Source organism: Lynx canadensis, chromosome B1, assembly GCF_007474595.2.
Source record: "Lynx canadensis isolate LIC74 chromosome B1, mLynCan4.pri.v2, whole genome shotgun sequence".
In the NCBI taxonomy this organism is placed as follows: Eukaryota; Metazoa; Chordata; class Mammalia; order Carnivora; family Felidae; genus Lynx; species Lynx canadensis.
Window position 1 is genome coordinate 110,398,829 of NC_044306.2, and position 22,164 is coordinate 110,420,992.

Sequence of the window (22,164 nt, forward strand, 5' to 3'; positions counted from 1 at the left end):
GACCGCGAGATCGTGACCTGGCTGAAGTCGGACGCTTAACCGACTGCGCCACCCAGGCACCCCGTGAGTGGGTTTTAGAGAAGGCTTCCTAGAGAAGTCTAGGGCTTCTCTCTTGAAGAAAGCATAAGCTCAAGGAAAATAAAATCAAGGCTATTAGACAGTATTAACAGTGAATAATATTACAAAACATGGAAACATAATGCAAACAGTCAAAGTCCAAGGTAGTTGCTATGGAGTGAGAGCTCTGCAAGTGAGAGCTAGGTCATCAAGGTCTGAGAAACTATATGCTCCAGGCCAGTGAATCTTAGCTTTTTGGGAAAAGGTCACTGATACCTTGACACTGCACTTGATGCACATATGTACAGGGTAAACCTATAAGAAGCCTTGACATAGGGAATGGGTAGCCATGGAAGAGTTTTTAGCAGGGAGGTCACATGGTTAGATTTGCCTTTTAGATAGATCATGCTGGTTGCAATGTGGAGGAAGATACAATTGGAAGGAGAGTGATCAGTCATGAAACCAATATATTTCTCCAGTCAAGAGATTATGTGGTCATGACGGCAGTAGAAGGAATGGGGGAAAAAAAGTATTGTGAATCAAGAAATATTTAAAAGACAAAATTAACAGAGCTTATCAATTTATGGAGAAAAGTGGACAAAATTAGTCAAGGATGATTAGCCAGGATTTTGGCTTGGTTGACTTTGTGCACAATGAGATGCGGGATATGGAAGGAGCAGCAGGTCTTGGGATAAAGGCAATGAAGTTAATTGAATTTAAGATGCTTGTGGGACATCAAAGTTTCATATTCATTGCATGCACATGCTAGCTTAAATCATAAGATGTATCATCTTCACAAGGGAATTACCTTATTTCGTATTGAACACCAAGGAGGTACCTGGAAAAAAAAAAGGGGGTATTTATAAACAAGACAAATAGGCAGTTCCCAAGAACAGAGTATTATGGAAACAAAGAAATGTGGAACTATTGGTTGTCAATGTCAAAAGTAATAGGGAAACCCAATATAAGGTGAATGGAGTTTAGGCGAGGAGATCAACGAGATCAGGAAGAAGCCTGGAGATGAGAACATGGAAGAGTCAAGGGGTAGGGATTCCTTTTGAGGAAAAATCACATGCTGTAGTCACAAATTCTAATATAGGTATTTATTTACTCTAACTTTAAATTCACATCAACTACTCCTACCCTTGGCCACAGCTTTGATTTTGTCACCACCCAAATCTGCTTCAAGGAACTAAAAGAATAGATGTGGGAAGGGCTGACCAAATGGGCAGTGAAGTCAGTAAAAATAGTAGATAGCAGGACATGGGGGGAGAAAGCTAGAAGTGACCTTTATAATGCTAAGGGTAACAGCGATGAGGGAGTGATAGATGGTGATATGGCAGATAGCATAAGCTTCAAAGGAGAAGGTTGTTTTACAGGTAAATGAGGGAGAGCTCATATGTATTTATATTTTTTGCAATGATGTGAATATACTGAATTATTCTGTATTCTAATACTTTCACTTGTAAACACATTTTTCATGTTCATACATCATCCTCATAATTTTAGTTTTGGTGTAACATCATACTGTTGCATCATAATTATTAACCCATTATTGTGAAGATGGTCATTTAGGTTGTTTTCTAAACTTTTGCTATTAGGGATAACGCTTCATTAAATAGTTCCTATTACCATAGCTTTGAATTTCTTAATTTAATTCAGATGCTTTCTAAGTTTAGTGATTTTGCAGCTTTTAAGAATCATAAAAAGCAAATTCCTAAAGGAAATTTTTTTAAGTAATTTATTGTCTTGTTAGCTAACACATAGTGTATACAGTTAGTCTTGGCTTCAGGAGTAGATTTCTGTGAGTTTACTTAACATCACTTACATACAACACCCAGTGCTCATCCCCAAAAATGCCCTCCTCCATGCTCATCTGCCATTTTCCCTGCCTCCCCAACCCTCTATCACCATCAACCCTCAGTTTGTTCTCTGTATTTAAGGCTCGCTTATGGTTTGCCTCCCCCTCTCTTTGTAACTTATGTTTCTTTCCCTCCCCCTATGGTCTTCTATTAAGTTTCTCAAATTCCACATATGAGTGAAAACATATGATATCTGTCTTTTTCTGTCTGGCTTATTTCGCTTAGCATAATACGCTCCAGGTCCATCCATGTTGTTGCAAATGGCAAGATTTCATTCTAAAGGGAAATTTTTAAATCACCTGAAATTCCTTTTGTAAATCTAATAGCCCCATTTTTATCCAACAGATGATACTCTGAGCATAGTAGGCTTAAGGTCAAAGACTCAAGGATGATGGCAAGAGTGAAGGGCACAGAGGAAAAGTCATGTCCAGGAATTGAAATGTTTCACATTCAAAGAATCAAGGGCAGGGGAAGATGTTTTTTCTTAAGAGGGTGAGAATTCATATATGTATGAAAATCTTCTTGTTTGATGCTCATCTATTCCAATTTGGTTACCAGGCAATAAAGTAGTTTCAATATAAAGAATTATTATAGAAAGTGTTTTATGAATGAAAAGTAGATATTTATTTACATTTTATAAATGAAAAGTAGGTATTTGAATTTACAAGTGGGAGTTTAAAAGAAACTATCTGTACAAGGCGTCTCTATTTCATAGCTTCACCAAGGAATTTTTAAATTCTAGGCTAGCTTCCTTTTACACTACCACAGCCTGTGATATTTTTCACTAAATTCTTTCCTCCCCTTTTCCCCAAGGACTGCTTAATGTGAAAATTGGTTTAAGTAAAATACGAACCTTGATATTAAGTATATTCTGGGGATATATGATACTATGCTGAATTTGCTTATTCTTACTGTTTATGTAGTAAGGAGGTGAATACAAGTATACTCCAGACTTGAATAATGTAGTTAAATAGACACCCACTGAGTGAACATCTAAAACAGAATTCTACCACCACCTCTTATCCCATTGTTTTCAAAAAAGTACCTCCTAGAGAATCACCTTTCCTTCTCCTTCTCCAACATTGAAGATCTGGAGGATAGCACCATCCAGCAATCTGTCCATCAAGCAACCTATCTTAGAGTTGGAAGTGCAAGAAGACATTGAAACATACTAGGGTTTCCTTTTCAGGGTCTCAAAATGGTTTAGTGCAACACCCTCTTTCCTCTGGAGTTGGAGGCAGGGAGAAGGGAAGCATACACAAGAGAAACTAGAGTGAGGCTTCTGTGAGAGACAAAGTGAAGAAATCTCTCAGTGAAAACCCACACATTATACTTTAGACACCCAGATCCAGAGAGTCTGAGCATGCTTTACATTTAGGGTCATACTAAATCTGATTTGTGTTATACTATAACATTTGTATTCCAGCGGTGAATTGCTCTCAATAATGATTCCTACAAATAGTTTGTGTAAGAATATTTTTTTAATTTTCAAATCCACATTCTAAAGATCATATTATCTTACTGTTGAATAGTGATAAAACTGCTACTTACTGTGAATTAGGAGTTTGTAGCTTTGCAAGACTGAATTAAATTAAGCTTTATGTTCCTGAGAACCTGTCTATTGAAAAAAAAATTCCATTGCACCAAATGACTAAGCCAAGCTTCAGTAAATTAAGTACTTAACACAGTAGCTTCCACATAATAAGCAACAAATAAATATTTTTTTGATTCAGCAAACAATTATTAAATTGAAGTTCATTTTGTCTTCCTGAGCTGTTGTGATAAAAAAAAAAAATGGAGGCAATCTAAGATTTTTGTAGGTGCCAATTAAGTATAAATTTGTTATTCCTTCTTTTGCATGTTAGCCTGAATAAGAAACATAGGTATATGTACTTAGAGCTCAGGTGAGGAAGTCTGATAATTTAGATTATCTGAGAAGCTATCTCACATCCCTTTAGAAGGTGGCGTAAGTAACACAAAAATACATGAGTAAATGAATATTTTTTTCCATTGACAGTAATGTGAATGGTCTAGGCCTAGGTATGTCTTTCTATTGTAGATAGGCAATATGCTAAGAAAGTGAGTGTAAATAAGATTTCAAATCAGCATTTAACATGGTAATTTTCATGCTGATGTAAGGTTCTTAGCTATTTCTTAATGGAACCTTGGCAGAACCTCTTACTTGCAAAATAGACAAAGAAGTCTTTACTACCTTTTATTTAAAATAAAATATATCTTCCTTTCCTTAGAAAAAATGTTCATAATTCAGAAATTTGGCTACTTATTAAGAGGTACAAACTTCCAGTTATAATGCCACAGGGAATATAGTTGATATTGTAATAACTTTGTGTGGTGACAGATGGTAACAAGACCTATCGTGGGGAGCATTTTATAATGTATAAAAATATTGAGTCACTATGATGTACACCTGAAACCAATGGGATATGGTATGTCAATTATACTTCAATAAAAAAAAGAAATATGGCTCTTTAGACCAGCCAGTTAATCTGAATTACTGCAGCTTTACTGTGATGCTTATTTTTTCATTTTGAAATTCATTGAATGTTTTATAGCCAATAAAAAATAAGATTAAATTACCAGAGTAAATGGGGCTACATTTTTTCAAACCTATTAAGCAAGTGGGTATGTTTGCAAGTGTATGCATACATATGTGCAATAAGCTATTCATTAATATTCCAGAGACCCAGCTAAAAATGCAAGTAAAAAATAAGAAATTTGTTGTCCGATAATAAGTAGTACTTTGATAGTACTGAAGCATAGCTGAAGCATGGAGAAAAACTTATGAGCTTAAATGCCAAACCTAGAAGGGCACCTGGGTGGCTCAGTTGGTTAAATGTCCGACTTTGGCTCAAGGCATGATCTTGGGGTCTGTGAGTCCAAGCCCCGCATCGGGCTCTGTGCTGACAGCTCAGAGCCTGGAGCCTGCTTCAGATTCTGTCTCCTTCTCACTCTGTCTCTCTTTCTCTCTCTCTCTTTCAAAAAATAAACAAACAGAAAAAAATGCTAAACTTAGAAACAAGTACTAAATTATTTATAAATGACTAAATCAAAAAGGTTGGGAATAAAACCAGGAATAATTTTTGATAATTTTTAAAAAATGAAATTATTGTCCTAGGCATCCCTTTAAGAGGAATTGTTTCTATAACACTGGATAAAAATTAATCCAGCGTTATCTTTTCAAAAAAAAACCAGTTTTTGTTTTGCTTTGTTTTGTTTTATTCTCATTGGATGATTCTTTATTCAGATCTTTGGGGAAATGTTGTGCCACCAGAAATTAACTTACTACTGGTTTCCAGTGTGAAAGCATAATCGCATAGTCATATAATCACTTACCAAAAGGATGCTTGTAGAAAATGGAAAGTTGACAACATTTGGGAGAATGTAGCTTCTGGAAGTCCCATTAGTGGTAAAGTATACCATGAATATTTACTGTGAAGAACGGAAGGAAAAAAATATTGAGACAAAATAAGAAGAGATGGAGATTCCTACTTCAATCCTTTTGTTGCTTTTCTGTCTCCTTTCTCCATTAAACTCCCAATGTTGCTTGGACATTCCTGTCCCATGTTTCTTCCTGGATAACTCTTCCTCATTTATGTTGGTTCCTCTTCAAATAGCACCTCCTCTGTGAAGTTTCCACTGACCTTCAGAAAGAATTTATAATTCCTTCCTCTCTTTTCCCTTATCCTTTTTGAATGTATTATTTCTTCCTCTCATTTTGCTTATTGTTGGTACAAACGGTATAACTTCTTAATCCAGATACAGTGGTCTGGAGCCCTCTGTGAAGCAGGTAGCAGGAATTCACCATAAGTGACAAGATGTGAAAGAACTACCGTCCATACTGGCGTTGGACATCAGTTGATAAAATGCTCCAGTGTGGATGTTACTTAACTGCTTATTCATCAGCAAGCTTTTATAGAGTGCACATATGTTGCATTTGTGCTAATTTTTCTTCCTTTTATCATTCCAAAAAGATGAGTGTTGGGAGAAGCTTTTTTACTTAGGGGTGCACATACTTCCCCTGTGTTTAAGAAGATTCCCTGATTTGCAATGTCTTAAGGATCCTAGCTTTATAAATAAACCTATGCTTTAGTTAAAGCATATTCCATAGAAACTTTATTTTATTTTATGTTTTGGATTTTTCCACTAGTCCAAATGCTTGATGGTAGAACTTTATATCCATGTATGTATGTATGTATGTATGTATATACACACACACATATGCACACACACATACATACACACATGTATGTATATATACATATGTATGTATATGTGTGTGTGTATTCTTACCTATATCCTTATGTCCTTATATATTCTTTATATCCTTACATCTCTTAGTATGGGCAAGCCTCATACATATTACAGACACAGTTCAATAATATTTGTGAAATTATTATATAAATGACACTGATGTGTAGGTGACAAGCTTAACTCTCCATGAAGTTATTCGGGTATCAGAAAGAAAACCAAGAAACTAAATGTGTCTCTAACTGGAGAACTTAGTAGGAGAACTTCTGTTATCCCCCAATTCGCAAAACAATAAGCACTGTTTAATAGCTGGCAGCTACAGGTAGTTTAAGCCCTTCCTTTATAAACATCTAGACACTCAGTGTGATCAACACTAACAGTATGTCCTCTGCAGCAGAGAATCTGTTGCTCTCCTGAGTATTAAAGACTGATAAATGCTAGGATCTCCTGTCTGTCATCTTGGAAAACTCAAATGTTCCAGGACCTGAAAATCTGATGTCTTATAGGGATGTATCATCAAATTACTGGCTTGACTCATCTTTCACCTCTATTCTAGGATTCTTTCTGGAGTACTGTTTGTCAGAAATACGTTCAAGTCTCAGCTTTGGGGTATAAATTCACTCATCATTTACACTGGCTTTGCTGCTTTTATAACATGATCTAAACATTTTGTGACTAAATATAGGCTCATTGCTCTGACGCCAACTTTTAGATGAATTACTGAGACACAAAAACTGTTTCAGCCCAATTAACTTGTGAAACAAATTTTAGCTGCAGTGTTTTTTTTTTTCAGTCAAAGGCAGTTGTCTTGACATTAACAATGAAAAGTTCACATTCATAGGAAGATTCAGCATAACCTCAGCAGTACTCCTAGGCTGTTTAGAAATCAGTAAAAAGGCTATTGATGTGTAGTTTATAAGGTGAAGATTAATTAGTAATATTCATCAGAGAATTAATGGCAGATTTTTAAAGCAGTGATCATAATTTCAGGGTGCCTGGGTGGCTCAGTTGGTTAAGCATCTGACTCTTGATTCAGCTCAGGTCATGATCTCATGGTTTGTGAGTTCAAGCCCCACATTAGACTCTGCACTGACAGTGCAGAGCCTTCTTGGAATTCTCTCTCTCTGTCTCTCTCTCTCTGCCCTGCTCCTGCTCACAATCTCTTCCTCTCTCTCTCTCAAAATAAATAAACAAACAAGCAAGCAAACTTTTAAAAAGTTATTATAATTTTTCTCTAGGGATTACATAGTCATAATAACAAAATATGAGCAAAAATTGTGGTAATACAAGATATTTTTAATATGGCAATGATTTTAATATGCAGATAAAAATAATCATGTCCATATTGCATTGTTTGAAACTTAGTCCAGTGAATGACAAGTGATAGCACAGGTATCAAGTTTTAGTTTATCTTTTATGTAGTAGTCCTTCTGATAGATTTACTAAATTTCAATTGTGCAATTCATAGATAATTTCTCTATAGTACTCAAATTATTTCTAAATAGGTGTAATTTTCTACTCTTTTCAAAATGTATTTTGTAAATATTCTCCTGTATTTCTTTAGAATATCTGCAGCATATATGTAAATCTATAAATGGTCATTGTTTTTCTTTCTGTTTGGGGTTTTTTATATTTTTATGTACATTAAAGCATAGGGTATCAGGTATCTTGTTAAGATGTTTGGTATGTGTTAGAAATTTTCCCTTCGCTTCTTAAAATAAGTATCTATATTGTTTTACAAGTGAGATTTTATAAATATGTGATATGTATGTAAAAAATTATATATATGATATAATAACAGCTGGCTATAAATATATAAAAACAACTTTTTAAATATATATGGATATTTTTATTATATGTATTATTAAATATATATATAATATATATTATCTTTTTAAATATATATGTTATATATAATGTGTGTATATATATATATATATATATATAAACTCTGTTTTATGTACATAGGTACTGTGATGCAATTGTTATGTCTTCTTTTGAAGAGTTGAGCATATTATATCAATTCATCCATCCTCATAGTATATGTGTGCATGCCAAGCAGGATTTTGGTGAGCTAAGTGTAGGACTGGTGCAAAGCTATGTAATTGCAAGTTATCAACTACCAAAGAGGTAAGCTGTCGCTTACTTAGTAGACCAGTCTCCAGTCAGAAAAGATATGTACCATGATAAGACATGAGAGAGGCAAACAATTCTTTTGGTCTCCAAAACATAGCTTGCACAGCCCTAAATTTAATTTTAAAATTTCCATAAGGACTTATAAAGGATTCTATAAATGTCTCATACCTCACACACACGAAAGAAAGATCATTTACTCTAAAATTTGATATTTCCAGAATGAGAACACCTTGGGTGCCTCAATGAATGTCCTTGGGTATTTCAAAGGGGTTTTGGAGTTATAGTAGGCATATCTTGGTGAGTGGGGGATTATATGAACTAAAGTACTCATGGAACTTTGTCAAACATAGACAACGTCACCATTAGTCTGTTGGTGTTTCTGTGCCTTTAGAAAACTCTGCTGGTGTGGTGCCTGGGTGGTTCAGTTGGTTAAGCATCCAACTCTTGATTTCAGCTCAGGTCATGATCTCACAGTTCATGAGTTTGAGCCCCATGTGGTGCTCCATTCTGACAGTGGGGAACCTGCTTAGGATTCTGTCTCTCCCTCTCTCTCTCCCTTTCCCCTCTGCTCTTGCTTGCTCTCTCTCTCTCCCTCTCTCCCTCTCTCCCTCTCTCCCTCTCTCTCTCTCTCTCTCTCTCTCAAGATAAATAAATGAACTTAAAAAAAAAAAAAAGAAAAAGCTTCTGGTATGGGCACTTTGCTTAATGAGTGGAATAGGGCTGGATTACAGCCCTCCCTTTCTCCCTTGATTTGTGCCTTTGTGTAAAACACAGATTACACAACCTTTATCTGGTCATGGGTGTGAATGGGGAAAAAGGCTATCTTTTATTTTTGCAATTTATGAATAGGCAAAATACAGCTGAGAAAAGTTTTGGCCTGACCTGACCTCACACAGTTGGTTAATATCAAACCAAAATATTGAATTCACTTCATTCTCTATTTGACCATGCTGCCTAAAAGTGAAACAAATTGTCAATTTTATTAACTGGCTGACATAGAGCTATTTATTAGCTTTTAAAATTATGGTAAGGATAATTTTCTAAAGCCCTCTGGAACCCACAGAAGAAATAAGAAATAGCAGTTTGTAGTAGTCTTCATTAAATTATACTCTTTATGTTTTCATCATCATCGTCATCATCATCATCATCATCCTTATCATCATCATCAAACATTTTGGTTTGATGCTTTTATATTTGTAAAATACACATAGCATAAAATTTGCTATTTTAACCATTTTTAAGTATACAGTGAAGTGTCATTAAGTTCATTCACATTGTCATGAAACCATCATCACCATCCATCGCCAGAACACTTTTCATTTTGCAAAACTGAAACTTTGCACCCATTAAACAATAACTCCATATTCCTTTCTCCCCTGAATCTCTAGCAACTATAATTCCACTTTCTGTCTCTAATTTTGACCTCTATAAGTACCTCATGAATTGATGGGTGTGTGGTAATTATAGTTTTAATTTATTGAGGAACTGTTGTACAGTTTTCCACAGCAGCTGTACCATTTTACATTACCACTTTTCTACATCTTCACCAACCCTTATTTCCTTCCTTCCCTTCCTTCCTTCCTTCCTTCCTTCCTTCCTTCCTTCCTTCCCTCCTTCTTTCCTTTCCTTCCTTCCTTCCTTCCTTCCTTCCTTCCCCCTATCTTTTCCTTTTCCTTTTCCTTTTCCTTTTCCTTTTCCTTTTCCTTTTCCTTTTCCTTTCCTTTCCTTTCCTTTCCTTTCCTTTTCCTCTCCTCTCCTCTCCTCTCCTCTCCTCTCCTTTCTTCTCCTCTCCTTTCCTTTCTGCTGTCCTTTCCTTTCCTATCTGCTGTCCTAATGAGTGTGAGTGGGTATCTCATTGTGGTTTTAATTTGCATCAATTTTTTTTAATATATAGCTTTACAATTTATTCCTTGCCTTCAAGAAGCATTCATTTTGTTATGCACATCTTTGGAATACATTGCCTGAGTGTTTAAACAATCACACAATCCTAGATTAAGGCAGTTTATTGAATCACACACACACACAGATTATATAATAAGCTTAATGGCTGATTTGCTCATTTGGGGAGGTCAGTAATATTAACAGAACAAAAATAACCCATCCATTTCTGCTTTTTCTTTATTCTCTGTGCCCAATTAATTGTGGTTAGCAGTGTTGTTTTCATTCATGCTTTTTCTTGGTCATAGAATAGAAAAAACAGTTTTAAGAATATGAACTTTTGATAGTGGTTCATATTTTCCACATGCATTTGTGAAAGATGAAATGAGAAAGGAATTGCAGAGTTGGCAGGAGTTGGGGATTGTGGGAGGATACAGAAGGTATCAGGAATAAAGTAGAATAAGATGAGAGAAAATGAAATCCAGAGTGATATTGAAAGGATAGATTCAGTAATCACAGATTAGGCAGAAAAACAAGAATAAAGTAAGTGCTCCTTTGAAGGATTTGGAACCTTGCCATCCCACTCCACTCCCCAACTCTGCTGAATGACCACATGTTGGATGGTGCCTGTGAATGTCTGTCCTGTGTCTGATATCCCAAAGTGTGCCTCTCCCAGTGTTTTGCCTTTCCCCTCCTGGCCAGAATCATTTTTTGAATGGAATCAGTTTCAATGGCCTGCCTCAGTTTTATCATCTAAATTGTTATTCTTACTATGACTCAGCAAATCTATTTACATCAGGATCAATAAGAAACTCTTTGGACCTTCTAGTAAAGCAACTTCCAGCCTTTCAAAATTCCCATCATCCAATTTGGAATTCATTCAGAAAATCATTTCTGAACAACTTCAGGTAATACACTACTTCAGAGGTGTCATCAAATACTAGATATCCAGCTAGAAAATAGGTTATATAAGAAGTTGATCTTGGCTAAATAAGATACCAACAATGATATTAAAAATGAAGCCAGGGTTATGCTTGTAATCCCTCCCTCCTTGGTTTGCATCAGCTGCCCCCCATGCCCACCATTGTAGCTTTAACAGGACTGGATGACACATGTGATTCTGCTTGTGTCATGGTTATACCACTTGACTCTTCCTGAAACAGTGGTCATTCACCAGGAACTTATGTTTCCGAACCTATGAGAGAGTCATAATGTCAAATGAAGTTGGACAAATAAATGGTCTTGTTCTCTGTATTTAATTTTGGTAACAAGAGGCATAGGTTCGGTTCTTTAAAAAATGAAATGTTACACATTTCTTCCCCAGATTGTAAAACACCATGCTTTCATTCCCTTTTCAATCTCCAGTCCAGTTATGTGACTTATAATGAATTCAACAAATTCTTCTACATTTGTGATCAGACAGGATTATTTCATAGACAAACTCTATCTTGTGGGAAAGATACTACAAGATCCAGGACTGAAATATATGATTTTGTAGGGGGAAACTGCCTGAAAAATCCTTACCTTCTTATCAAAATATAATGGTTAGTGGTATATGAAGAATACCCACCTTAATGCACTGACATATGATCATCTCCCACATATGCCTCTCTCTGAGATATAAAACTCTGGAATCATTCACTTAAGAGCATTTAATGAGCTTGTTAAAGGCACTATGACTCAGCTCTGATTATTTTATAGTGAAAACACAACAGATTTTACCCTCCCAGAGCTACCATACTAGTAGAGTGACAAACATTAAGCAAATGAGTACATAAATGAACACATAATTATATTGGTGATAAGTGTTATGAAGAATAACACAGGGTTCTAGGGGGATAAGATAATGTAGATGAGTGGAGGTCTGAGGATATAAAATTTAAGCCAAATTTTAAGAGTCACCAAGTAATAGAGGTAAACAGATTGAGAATATCCTGGAAGAGAGACAAGCATGTGAAAAGGCCCAGGAATGGGAAGGAGTTTGGTGCACTTGAGGAAGGCCATTGTGGTTGGAGTAGGATGGAGAAGGGGTGCCAAGGAGGGTCAGAGATGGGCAGAGTACAAATTTGGCAAAGACTTGAAGGTCATGTCCAGTATCACTGTACAGCTATTTAAAGGGCTTCCTATAGTCATGGGACAAAATATGAAGCACATTTAAAGCTGCTTTCTGGAGAACTGATGGCAGAGGAGCAGGAGAGGAAGTAGAGCCAATTAAGAGGCTATTGCAGTAGTGCAGGTGACAGACAGTGACTGCTAGTGGCACCATTTGTTCTTCCAGAGCCCAGTTTTGGACTCTACTATCTGCTTAGACTCATAGTCAAGGCTGTAATCCTCATGAAATTTTATAAATGTTTCATTCATTATAGAACTACTTTCAACGATTTCTGATATAAATCATAAATATATAGACCAGGAACAAAACGACAGTTCATTCTGCTGGATAACACAGAATGAATCAACATCTCTACAAATAACAATAGCAGCAACAAAAGTATTTATCTTTTTTGATATGTGAAGTCTCATCTTTTCATGATTCCAGGATTATCTTATTTTTCCCTGTGACCCCTAATGTTCTAGAGATTCATAAAAGGCAATTAATGCTAAAAATATATAATTAATATGCCTCATATAATAACAGAACTCTAACATTAATTTATTCACAGAAGTTTGAATTAGTTAATGAACACTTTATTCATGAGGCTGATTTAATTTGACTTTGTATGAAATTTTATATAGCATGCTAAATTTTTTTAATGTTTATTTTTGAGAAACAAAGAAAGTATGAGTGGGGGAGGGACAGAGAGAGAGGGAGACACAGAATCTGAAGCAGGCTCCAGGCTCCGAGCTGTCAGTACAGAGCCCGATGTGGGGCTCAAACTCAGGAGCGCTGAGATCATGACCTGAAGTCAGATGCTTAACCAACTGAGCCACCCAGATGCCCCAAATTTTCAGTCTGTAACTACTGCTTAATTTTGCACTCCATTAAACAATAATGTCAGTATAGAAATATGTTAAAGTTAGAAAATTCAATAGTTTATCTTCAAGGCAACATGTTCTATTAGAACTCCATCTTTACCTTCCCATTTATCATACATACAACAGAAATGATAAAAATGGTTTCATTTGCACAAGGATGTTTTTAAATAATGGGAACAATGAATGTTAGAAAATGAGAAAGAGTGCTGTCAGAGATGCTTAATTCAAAATAAAACTCTACCCCTTAAACTTCTTTAACAGCTAGAATGGTTCATTGAAAATTACTAGAATGCTAGGCCCTAAGTGTTTTTAATAGTCTTCTTTAAATAAAAACACCTTAAGAAATAAAACCTATTGCCATATATAAATTTTAATGTTTTTTTTTCCTTTTTAAGTGTGTGTAAAGTCCAGACTTAGAGTAGATGAATAGCATGGTTTTCTGACTTGTTAATTCATTTAATCATTACTTCAGTACTCCTTAATTGAATGAATATTTGGGATTAGAAAAAAGATCAGTAAGTTATGAATCCTAGTGATTTAAGATATGACAATTCTCTTGGAATATATACTATACTTACGGAGCTTCTCCTGGAATATACAGTATATTTAAGGAGCTACTATAAGCAGCAATATCATTGATGTCAATAAGGTTTTTAATCGATATTTGGTAACATTTCACAAACCACACTTGTTTGTAATGCAGATTTTCTAGGTACCTGTGGTCAAAAAAAAGATAAATATGGTTATATATCATATTTACCTACTCATATTCATTCAAAGGAAGAAATCCTACAAAACTGTTATTATAGGGATGATAATGGTTGGTTGGAAGTATCATCTGTCTATTATTTAATTATTTTGTATTACAATTTATGTGATTGCATTATTATTGTAATTCTAACTGGGGAAAAAACCTAGGTGAGCTATTAAATGAAATCACATGTACATGTAACCATGGTTTTCAGAACAAGCCCATATGAAGCTTTAAATAATTTTAGATGCACATTTTATTTGTAAAGACAATAGGACTGAAAATAGTGACTCTAGCATTAAAGGACTTATAAATATCCAGAATGCAATGGAGAGGAGTCAAAGTTGCATAAGCTTTCAGACATGTTAGAAGTCTTTAGTATTATATTTTTTTCCTTTAGGAAAGGAAAATCCAAAAGAAAATAGTAACTAGTGATCTCTGGAACATGTTATCATTTGGTGAAAATAATAAATGGTGATCTCTGGAACATGTTATCATTTGGTGTTATTTCAGAACTTATTAAAGCAAGTGAAAACCAGAAAGAAAAAAGAGCTATCTGAAGAGCAAATTTATTTCTCCTTCCATAATGTACACACCAAGATTTATAACTTTACCCAGTGCTTTTTCAAATCACTCATGCCTTCTAAACTTCTGGAAAGATTGACAGTGTAATTATTGGAATGGCTACGTTGTGTGGTGATTGAGAGCAGGAACTATGGAATGGATGGCCCGCCTGTGCCACTTATATCTGTATAATCTTAGGCAAGTTACTTCTCTGTACCTTCATTTTCTCATCAGTAAACTGAGCTAGTGGTAAAACCCATCGCAGACAATAATTACAAGGATTTATGAGTTAATATGCTTAGTACACTGTGTAGCACATGGTAACCAAATGTTATCTATTACAAGGTTAAACTCCAAAGTTGAAATTTAAAATCAAGCCATATCTTAATAGATTAGGAAATGGCTGATACATGAGAAAATGGTTCACGTCACTAATAATCAAGAAATATTAACGTGAGATAACTTTTTCTAACTTTTTTTTTTAATTGGGAAAAAACTGTCGGTACCTTCATGATGTTTGCGTAGGGGTGGGTAACAACCACTTTGGAAGGCAGTTGGCCTGGACTCATACACACATATGCATATGTCTATTTATTAAATAGGGAAAAGACTTCTTACACAAAATGGCGCCCATGACCTTAAGTGAAATGAAAAAACAGAAGTAGCCTAATAATTTACCTATATTGCATGATTCTACTTTTGTGAGGAAAAAAAAAATGTTTTCTTTGTGTTTGCAAGGGGACAAGTATATTTAAAGATACACAGAAAATTGAAAGGATATACATAAAGTTAAAATAGTTTTTTTCCAGAGGGTGGAATTGGGGTTGAGGGACAAGGGGGTACTTGGTACACTTCCATATTTTTAAAATTTGCTAAAAAAAAAATCACATTAAAAACATATATTTGAGGGAGGAGCCTAAGCCAGAAAATCACTGGTTAGGGAATTCTAGCCCCAGAACAACAGTCTTTTGGACCTGGAGAAGAAATGGATCCGAAAGACAGTTACATTTACGTATATACAGAGCATTGGTTTGAATGTGCTTTGTAGAGTAACTAAATCCAGTTGCTGAGTTATGGGAAACTCTTCACTTAAAGATGGCTGACAGATATGACTTCTTAGTTGGCAAGAGATCAAGTTGCCAAAATCCCTAAGTCTGTGTTGACTGGCAAATACATGGAGCATAAAGGAAATTGGGGTGCTTTACAAAGAAAATCTAGCACTCAGCCCAAAAGCAATATGTATTTTAGAAGGCCACCTCTAGCTCATAAAGTCATGTGTACTGCAGTCTAGAAAGCAAGCCCGTTCAGAGAGATGCAGACTACAAATGCATACTCTATAGCCTTGAGTAGTAAGTGTCTTCTCTTATTGTTCAGAAAATATTTTTAAACTGTTCACCACACTTCATCAGACCTTAGTTAATATTGGGAGAATTAAAATGAAGAGTTTCATAGAGATTATTTGTGGAAGAGATATCTCTGAATATGGTTTTGGTATACAGAAAATTGTGTCCTCAGGATCTAGTGATACAAAGATATGTAGAAAAGATGGAAATGTTTAGATTAGTATAGATTGTTATGAAAACTGTAATGTAGTGTCTTAAAATCCTTTGTTTTGATAATTTTCAAAACAATCTGAAAAAAATTCTATATGAACATGGTGCAAGTCTATTGATGTTTATTATTATTGTTAATGACAATATCTTGATTATCTTTACAGAGTTACTGGAGGTGAACTGTTTGAAGACATAGTGGCGAGAGAATATTACAGTGAAGCTGATGCCAGGTAAGTGACTTGCCCTGAGCAAGATACAAGACTCAACATTCAAATGACACTTGCTCAATATATCTCTTTATAAATATATCATAACCCTTAGTATTTATGAGACTCTCATAAAACCATCTTGGACTTCTTCTCATAAATGAGTCCCTCTTAATTGCTATTTGTCTCTCTTAATGTTTCCAAAATAATTGGTTTGGGGAAAAAGTTAGAATCTGGTCTAAATTTTGTTATTATCTAGCATCTACAGTTAGTCTTTTAAAAATGAATAATAAAATATACACTGTATTGGGAATGACTTCTGCTAAAGAGATGTACTCTTTTAGCTAAGTTAAGAGATAAAAGATTAAGATCTTCTAGTCTCTAGATCCTGAGCTGCCCATGATGGTAGTCCCTAGTGTCACATGGCTATTTTAATTTCAATCTGTCAAAATTAAAGTTAAATAAAAAATGTAGTTTCTCAGTTGTACTAGCTACATTTTGAATGCTTAATAGCCTTAAGTTCTAGTGACTACCAGTTGAAGATAGTAGATATAGAACATTTCCATCATCATAGACCATTCCACTGAACAGCTCATGTCTAATCAGAGAGCATAAAAAGAAATAGAGTACAAAAGCCCAAGTGGTCTCCTTAAAGCATTTATTAGCTGTTTAACTCTTTGGAAATTCCAGGATAGCTTTTGGAACTCTCATATGAAAAATATTTATTCAGGTATTTCAGAGGGTTCAATATTTCCCAATCTTGTTAATTGTCATCATCTTTAACAGTGGCTATACTGTACATTTTCTCTCATTTGAAACTTCCTAGGCTGCACAAAGGCAACCTTTTTGAAGTAACATTAATTTACTTGCCTAGGTACTACTTAGACTGTATCATGTTAGTTTTCCTTGGTGTTTCTTTACACATATTCAGTAGTTGGCACTTATTTTGAAAACTCTAGCCTTGAGCAATGGACTCTATATTAGCCATGTAAATGAGATATTCTGAAAATTCAGTTACTTATTGTCTGCCCCCATTCTCTAATGCTGTCAGAGCTTCCTAACGCTTACTAATCCCACAGTAGCCTGCCCTCAGCAGATAGTCAGCTGATAGCCGATTCCCTCCCCATCCCTTCAAAGCAGCACATGCATACACATGCTCACTTGCAAATCTCTAATTAATCTTCTTGGTTTAATGCCAGTTTATGACATTCTGTGAACCTTATCTGTACATGACTACATGCTAATTTTTTAATGGAATTTTTACTGCCAAAGTCAAATAGAAACTTCCATGTCCCTTATACTATGATGAGTGAATCACCACTTGCTCAGTTTATCCCATTTCTTACATTCGGCCCCTGAAAAGAGGCTTCAGAGCAGCCTCGCAATTAGCTATTTGCCCACTTGCCCAAAGAGAGTAGTAATTTTAACTAAGGTAGTAAACAAGTTAGGGAATTACATTTATTTTGCTATTTAAAGTTATGTAAAACAGGTTATGTTTGAAAGATATTGGTTGAAATTAAAATAGAAACTGTTTTCACTATTGAAGAACCCTACAGATAACAGGGTAGACCCTATAAGTTGGATCATTTTATATGCATGTTTCTATTAATTTTTGGATTTTACTATAAGTTAATTTTTAGGATAGGTCCTACAACAAAATCAAGGAGAAGGAACAAATCTTCCCACGTACAAACATAAAGAAAAAGTCTTTCCTTACTAGTCCTCAAGAACTTAAGAATTGAATCCATTCTCACTAGCAAAAAATGATGTAATTCATTTAACTTGAATTATTGTTTACTTCTTTATTTTGCATTATTCATTAAACCTGATGACTTACACCTGCGGTTGAAGAGAAAGTGAAATATTTCTAAAAAGTAATACAAAGTGAAGGGAAAAAAATCATAGGATTTAAAAAATAATTACCAACACACACTCAAATAACCTATATAGTCAAAAAGTAAATGACGTTTAGCCCCTTTTTAGCCCTTTTAATGGTACTCTTTATAGAGTTAGCATTGGAAAATCATAACCACAGTCATGTTTTTTTTTACATTCACATTGTAAGAAATCAGATGGTGATTACTTTTTATAATTCAAGGATTTACTTTGGAGTAATATTATTTTGTACATTAAGTGGTTGAAATGTGCTTATTAAAATGTTTGTTAGTGAATATACCTCTATACATAACCTGTATTTGAATTGCACAGTAAATTTGTACAAAATACATCAGTGTGATCTCTATTATTTTATGTCAGATGACAGTTCATGGGACCTTACAGGTGCCAATCAATGATTTATCCCCTTTAATTTAATTAGCAATCTGTTTGACATCAGCGAGCCTTTAATAAGAATAGTATAAATTGTACTTTTTGACATTGTATAAGCAAAAGTTTTCCTTCACTGAGGTGTATGGAAATGTATCTAACAATTACTAGTGTTCCAGGGTATTAAAAAGTTTTTTTTTTTTTTTTTTCGTAAGTTCCTAGCCCTTCTCCGGAGTATGCCTCTCCTGAAGAGGGATTTATTTTATGTCGTGGGTTTACTTGAAATTTTCCCTCTGTTATTGAGACTTGCATTGGTTTTCCTCTTAACATATTCTACAAGAAGCACCAGTTCTAAGTCAAAATGATAAATGTGTCCCTCCATTTTTTTAACCCTCGTTTCACCTGCCACTTCATCTGTGTTTACCCTCTTGTTTCAACACCTATGTTTAATTGTGACCTCAGATTTTAAACAGTTTAGATGTGTATGAGAAATACTCATAAATTTTATATTGCTAAAGGAATTTCCCAGAGAATTATGGGAATATTTATGAATTTTTCTCCTTGAATATGGAAATTTTGACTTCTGTATACAAGTGATTTAATATGTACACTTGCAATGAAAAAAACACACAGCTCAAATTGTTTTGTCTGAACATGTCACAAACTCTATGTTGGATGTCATTTTTGTTAGAACCAGAATTAGCTTTATTCAGCGTTATTAAATTCCAATGTAAAGCTAAAAATATGTTGTGAAAATATAATTTTTGTTTGTTTGTTTGTTTCGTTTTAACTTTCATTTTATTTTGTATTCAATGTGATTATGTACCTTTAAAATGTTCTCCCTTCCATTCTGCCCTTGTATCTTTACAGTCATTGTATACAGCAGATTCTAGAAAGTGTAAATCATTGTCACCTAAATGGCATAGTTCACAGGGACCTGAAGGTCAGTATATGGAGTCCATAAATCTGAATCAAAGGAGGTTTTTGTTTGTTTGTTTGTTTTATTTCTGGGGAAAGGGCAGAGGGTGGGTATTTAAAATGGTTCCCTTGCCTTTCCCAATTTTTCCCTAAAATGACTACATGATGAAATGATAATGCATGATGCCTCTTTCAGTTTGCTCATCTACAGGCTAAATATACATCATAGCAGAAAGGAAAGGACAATATTAAAAACACAACCTGTTAAGTTTCCAAGCAGTAAACTACCAGAGGCGGTTTGGGGGCAGGCTTTCCTGAAATGTCCAGCATTCACCTGGAGATAAACTTGGCCTGTGATGTATGTCCGCCTGTAGATTTAAACACCACTTCTGTTCTGAGACCATGGGTTGCTGTAGCAAAACAACTGGCTACACATTGCTCCATTTGAGTCTGATGAACCCTCAGGCAAGAGGTAATAATTGCCAGCTAAATTAAAGCACAAGAAGTTAATGATTTATCAAAAATTCATTACGTATCCTAATTTCACCTTAATGGTGCCTTGACTGCTAATGTGACAGCCTTTGGAATGATACTGAAAAATGGGAGGGAATAGGGAAGCAGTTTTTTTATATGGGGTGGAGGTGGACCACGACAGCTATAAAATTTTTACTTGCATTCCAGTTCTTTTCCTATAAGAATTTAGAACTAGGAAATGAACTCCTGAATTAAAATATTTTTAAGAAGGTTTTTGTCCTCAAACACGTGGATCCACATTTTCTCTCACATCTGGCAAGATCCTGATTGCGCTGAGGTAGTAGTCACTCTACTTGAGCAATATGTTTACATTACTGAAGGTGGTAAAATACAACCCAGTTGTCTGCTGGTTTTGCACTGTAACCCAGTCTCTCTGAGGGTATACAGACAGTGAGTGTAAGCTTGGAACTAACACACGCCCCCTGGTGTTTGCATGCAGTCATTGCATTCAGCAGATCCTGGAGGCTGTGCTACACTGCCATCAGATGGGCGTAGTCCATCGGGACCTGAAGGTGAGTAATGCTGTTGGAGAAGATAAACCACCACACAATTCCTAATGACTGTTCAGCTGCAATTATGCCTGTAAAGGCAAAAATATGAGCAAGAAAGTTGTGTGGACTCATTCCAACACATTACGAAAACACATTCCCTTACCACAGTCTCGCTTATTTCATCTCTTCTCTGATACACACTTGAGACTTACATAAATCCCATTTCATCCCGAGAAATAATGTCCTACCATTAACAATAAATAGGTTGCTATATTTCTTTCCTCCTAAGAATATAGCACTTAATGTGACTTTGAGTACGATTGATGGTCTCTTCTTCAGTCTGAACTCATTCTGTGGACATTGATCAAACATACTATTTTAGAGTCATACTGTGTATACCTAATATAATGTAAATAGTTATGAAAATTATAAAGAGAGTAGAGATAAAGTCATTGAATAGGTTTTTGGCCCAAGTGATTGGTGCTAAAGGACCTCCGTTTTGGGCTCTGAAGTCTCTTTCCCTCAATAGTAGTTCCAGGAATTCTGAGGACATTGAGGCTTCCTGGCTCCTTGTTTATTTACATTCCTAAGTACTAAGATACTAGTGCCTTTTAAAACAGATAGGAAAAAGGTCAAACAGATTTAATGTCAAATAATATTTATGTAACCTGTATATGGACTCATACTTTTAAGACTTCATTCAGTTTCTGATACCATTGAGGATGAGAAATGTTCAGATCACTTAGAAATTAAACAGTTCAGGGGGAGGCTTCTCTTTCATCCACTCTCTGTCCCCTTCTGTCAGCACTCTAGTTTCACTTATGGAATTTCAGGGACCTAGTGAAGGCCTAGAAATTTAAGTGAAAGCACTGGGTGGGCAAAATAGCAAATTGTGAGCACTATGCGGTTGTCATTCTTTGTTTCAAGCCTCAGCCACTTCCAGGCATTAGTACAAATGTGGCCAAGTAATGTAGAATGTCAACTGTGTGTGTTCAGTGGGAGGACCTGGGCTGGTTTCTCACTTGCAGACTTCCCTAGTTACGATACATTGGTAAATCCGTAGTTACCATTCATTTAGTATGCTCTGGAAGAATATATCTCTAAGGATCCACAATGAGTTACTTGAAGATGTGATGTGTAAGCAAAGTATCACCTTAGTCTCTCAGATCTTCCTTCGATTTCAATTTGAGTCTGAGAGCTTTAAATGTCAAAAGCAAAGGTATGGTTAAGGACATTTTCTTTTGGAGAGCCAAGATGGGACTGTGTGCATCTGCTAACACTTTACCAAATGTACCCATCAGGATTAAGGAAAAACAATATGTTCCTTTGAAAATTCATATCTTTGGCAATCACCTCAAGAATTTCCTATCAGACATGTAGAGAAAGTCCCCGTTTTGTTACTCCTCCAAGCTCTCACTGTACTACTGTCCTAAGTGAATATACATGAGCATACACATTTATTTGTACAATTTTATCAGATACTCAATTTAATACATTATCATTTGAAATATTTTACTCCATGTTATGTAATTATAAGTATACTCTAAAAGCCAAGGTTGAAAAAATGTTAATTCTCTTACATGACCTTAAAATCTATCTTGTGGGGTCATGATATTGGGCTTCTGTAAGTGTTCCAACTCAGCTGAGCTCTTCAAAGACTGGAGCTTTAACCAGAGATGGCAGTGGGTCTAGGTTGTGGGCTGT

General features: G+C 35.3%; 1 protein-coding gene across 23 annotated transcripts in view; it reads left to right on the forward strand.

Annotated features, from left to right (window-relative positions):
• The window catches only part of CAMK2D (calcium/calmodulin dependent protein kinase II delta), a 315,359-nt gene that overhangs the window by 207,712 nt on the left and 85,483 nt on the right, over window positions 1-22,164 (forward strand). For 16 of the 23 annotated variants that reach the window (XM_032592915.1, XM_030313181.1, XM_030313184.1 and 13 more), the window contains 2 exons: window positions 16,211-16,276; window positions 19,388-19,460. In XM_032592915.1, the coding sequence (XP_032448806.1) occupies window positions 16,211-16,276; window positions 19,388-19,460 (139 nt within the window). Of the gene's footprint in view, window positions 1-16,210; window positions 16,277-19,387; window positions 19,461-20,408; window positions 20,482-22,164 lie in introns of all 23 variants that reach the window. The other 7 variants (XM_032592913.1, XM_030313188.1, XM_032592914.1 and 4 more) reach the window with 1 other exon arrangement.